Source organism: Grammomys surdaster, unplaced genomic scaffold (assembly GCF_004785775.1).
Source record: "Grammomys surdaster isolate TR1022 unplaced genomic scaffold, NIH_TR_1.0 124903, whole genome shotgun sequence".
Lineage (NCBI taxonomy): Eukaryota > Metazoa > Chordata > Mammalia > Rodentia > Muridae > Grammomys > Grammomys surdaster.
This window is the reverse complement of record NW_021619838.1, coordinates 246,052-249,690: the sequence shown is the minus strand read 5'-3', so window position 1 is coordinate 249,690 and position 3,639 is coordinate 246,052. Positions and strand designations below refer to the sequence as shown.

General features: G+C 46.2%; 1 protein-coding gene across 2 annotated transcripts in view; it reads left to right on the top strand.

Moving 5' to 3' along the window:
- Sdf4 (stromal cell derived factor 4) overlaps positions 1-3,252 on the top strand; it is a 16,608-nt gene extending 13,356 nt beyond the window's left edge. For both annotated transcript variants that reach the window (XM_028784896.1, XM_028784894.1), the window contains exons 5-7: positions 1,825-1,983; positions 2,181-2,356; positions 2,816-3,252. In XM_028784896.1, the coding sequence (XP_028640729.1) occupies positions 1,825-1,983; positions 2,181-2,356; positions 2,816-2,992 (512 nt within the window). In that variant the 3' untranslated portion in view covers positions 2,993-3,252. The remainder of the gene's footprint in view (positions 1-1,824; positions 1,984-2,180; positions 2,357-2,815) is intronic.
- Positions 3,253-3,639: the final 387 nt, after the last annotated feature.

Below are 3,639 nucleotides of genomic sequence, written 5' to 3'. Positions count from 1 at the left end.
TGGGTGGGTGGGTGGGTGGGGTAGGTGTATTTTCCCTACATGTATGTATTTGTACCACGTGCATTTCTGGTGTCCAAGGAAACTAGAAGAAGATGTCAGATTCCCTGAGATAGAGTTACAGACATTGTGAGCTGCCATTTGGATGCTGGGAATTGAACCTGGATTCTCTGGAAAAGTAGTCAGTGCTCTTAGTACCCGAGTCATCTTTCCAACTTCTATTCCATTACTTTTAAATTTAGTCTCATGAAAGTTCTTGGGACAGTGGCAAAAGGCAGCCAGTTTATTTGCCAAAATATCACCAGATTGCTTTCTAGTCCAGTTGCTAATATTGTTTTCCTCTGAAACCTTTTGAGCATTAATGCTGGGTGTCCACAGTCAACATTGCTCCTAGTACCACTGTCTTTCAGGTTTCTATTATAATGACCCTTTTGATTCCAGAGTTCCCAAGTCTTCCACATTCTTCCCCAAACCAACAGGTTAGGTTCTTTATAGCAACACCCTATTGTCTGGTACCAACCTCTCTATTAGTCTATTTTCTGTTGCTATAATAAAGAACCATGACCAAGGCAATGTGCAGAAAGTCTTTATTTGGGCTTATGATTCCAAAAGGTTAGAGTCCATATTGGTGGACATCTTGAGCTTCAGGCATGAAGCAGACAGCATGACCTGGAAGTGAGTGAGACTATAAACAGTCAAAGCTTGCCCCTAGTGTTATACTTTCTGCAAAAAGACCTTACTTCTGAAACCTCCCCACACAGCATTACTTGGATTCATGTGTTTAAATGCCCTAGACTATGAGAGACAAGTCACATCTTTGACTTCAGCACATTGAAAGGCCTCTAATTGTCTGGGGAGATCTGAGCAGTTGGTAGGATCCTGCAGGGGAGGCCTATGTTTCTCTTGTGTAATACTAGTGGTTCTCCCTTAGTGTGTGGTGAAGTCTTGTTAGAGAAGTCTGCCTTATATCACATTTTTATTTTTTATTTTTACTTTTTGAAACAGTCGTTCAAATGATCTGTCTGCTTCAGCCTCCCAAGCAGCTAGGACTACAAGGTTGTGCCAATATATCCCATTCCCCATCATTCTTTAAATGAGCCTTGTTATTCAGGTTAGATTAACCCAGGAAATACTATGCATGAAGGCCACTTGGTTTGTCTGTGGTGATCAGGTACCTGATGGGTCGTAGAGGAATTGCTATAGTCAGGATATGACCAGAGACAGACTCAGGACAGTAGGGTAAGGCCATGGAGGTGGCAGGGATTCTTAAGGTTCCTAGAGCTGAGCAACCTGGAAGCCTAGACACCAGAACTTAGTCACTGACTGTGTTGAGTCCCAGATGGAGAAAGATCATTTCTGCCCTGGGAACATGGAGACATTGGAGGATGCATAGGCAACCATTGTTCAGAAGAACAAGGGGAGTCCATGGGAAGCTTAGCTCACTACCTCAGTCATTTCTAGAAACTGGGTTTTCTGTATTCTATGCTCTCTGAGTGATAATATACATGAGAACCGTAGAGAGGAACAAAAGTGACACCTTTGTTCCTATAGACGTCAATAAGAATGAGTCAACCTCAGTCTCAGCGAAATTTCCATTTCTGCTGAGGAATAAACAGCTTGGAGTGGGTAAGGATGGCAGGTTGGGCAGTCTTTGGGGGTTTTGTGTGTCCCCTCCCGAGGACCAGGTCCTTCTGGGTGGACTAGCACCCTTTGTCTTGAGCCGGTAAATGATGACCCTCTTAAGTTCAAGCAAAACCTTGTGGAACTTTATGAGTGCTTGCATTAGAGTCTAGCATGCCTAGATAGTCACAGATGTGCCTCTTGCAGCACAGGAAGTCCTTGGGAACCTCAGAGATCGCTGGTATCAGGCAGACAATCCTCCTGCAGACCTGCTGCTGACTGAGGACGAGTTCCTTTCATTTCTTCACCCTGAGCACAGCCGGGGCATGCTCAAGTTCATGGTCAAGGAGATCTTTCGGGACTTGGGTAAGGCCTTTTTGCACTATGACACTGTTTTAGGCCTGAGGGTGACCAATGGGCTGGGGGCATTGGAAGAGGATACCAAGCCCCGGGGTAGGTGGGCCTGGCCTGTTTGTTTTCTAAGGAGGTTCTTGAGTGGTACTCAGTGAATTTTAGGTAAAGCCCCAGCTGAACATTACCTCCCTTCAACCTCTTATCTATAGACCAGGATGGCAATAAGCAGTTGTCTCTGTCTGAGTTCATCTCCCTACCTGTGGGTACTGTTGAAAACCAGCAAGGCCAAGACATTGATGACAACTGGGTGAAAGACAGGAAGAAAGAGTTTGAGGAACTGATTGACTCTAACCATGATGGGATTGTGACCATGGAGGAGCTAGAGGTGAGCAATGGAGCTTATGAATGTTGTTGTGTCCCAGGAAGGGCCCTGGGTTTGGAGGCTGTGGGCTACTCCTACAGCAAGGTCCCAAAGGAAAGGGGGCTTGCTTGTATGATGGCCTGAGACAATGGGCATCAGCATTAATGTTCAGATTGAAGAGATGGGAAGGTCCTGTGAAACCTGTTATCTGTGGAAGGCATCTGGGAATTTGTTTGTTTTGGTCCTTAGGATTAAACCTGGGGCCTTTAAACATGCTAAACAATTGTTCTATCACAGAGCTACATTGCCGGCCCTGTATTAAGACATTCTTAAGGCCCCTTATGGGACCAGAAGAGAAAACACATACTAGCCCCCCTTTCATGTGACCTTTGGGCTAGCATGTAGGTGTGGCAGCTGTGGGCACAGGGCCTCTATTGATACCGTATCGGGTGTAGGTCACTGACTTATGCCTGGATCTCACAGAACTACATGGACCCCATGAATGAATACAATGCCCTCAATGAAGCCAAACAGATGATTGCCATTGCTGATGAGAACCAGAACCACCACCTGGAGCCTGAGGAGATGTTCAAGTACAGTGAGTTCTTCACTGGCAGCAAACTGATGGACTATGCCCGCAATGTGCATGAGGAGTTCTGAGCATGCCCCTCAACTGGGGCCAGGTCGCCAGTATACTGTTTGACCCTTCCCACACTTCGAGGAGGCTGTGGTCCAGTGAGACCTATAGATGACTGGGTCCAGATTGGGTCTAAAATGCTATCTACCCTGTGTCTGGGGGCTACCATAGGCCCCTAAAAGTGCTGTTCCAGAACCTTCCTTCTTCTGTTGTGTCCATATGCTCTGGCTTAGCTCCTGCCATGGCATGGCCCAGGTTTATTAAAGATATGCTTAATAGGCTATGTGTCCTCTTCAGCATGTGTCTGAGGCAGTAGCCCTTCTGTACCAGTCATGAGCTGAGCTGCATTTGCTTGACCAAATCTCTTTCAGTTGTTACATTCTGTTTCTGAGAACTGCTTGGAATGGTTGGTTCAGGTAAGGGTGCTGTACACGTCAGGGCCAGGAGCTCTGGGCTGGGCCCCTCATGTGCTTACCACACTAGGAAATAATGCAGCTCTTGCAGTTTCCTTGAAAACTGAAAGATTACAATAAAGTCAGATCATATTTCTCTGGAAATGATCAGCCCCACAGTTCTGGAGGTGCTACCTCCTTGGTAAGGTCTGGCAGGCCATTGGAGTGTTCCTCAAACTCCTCAGAAACATGCAGAATCACTGACTACCCTGTAAGAA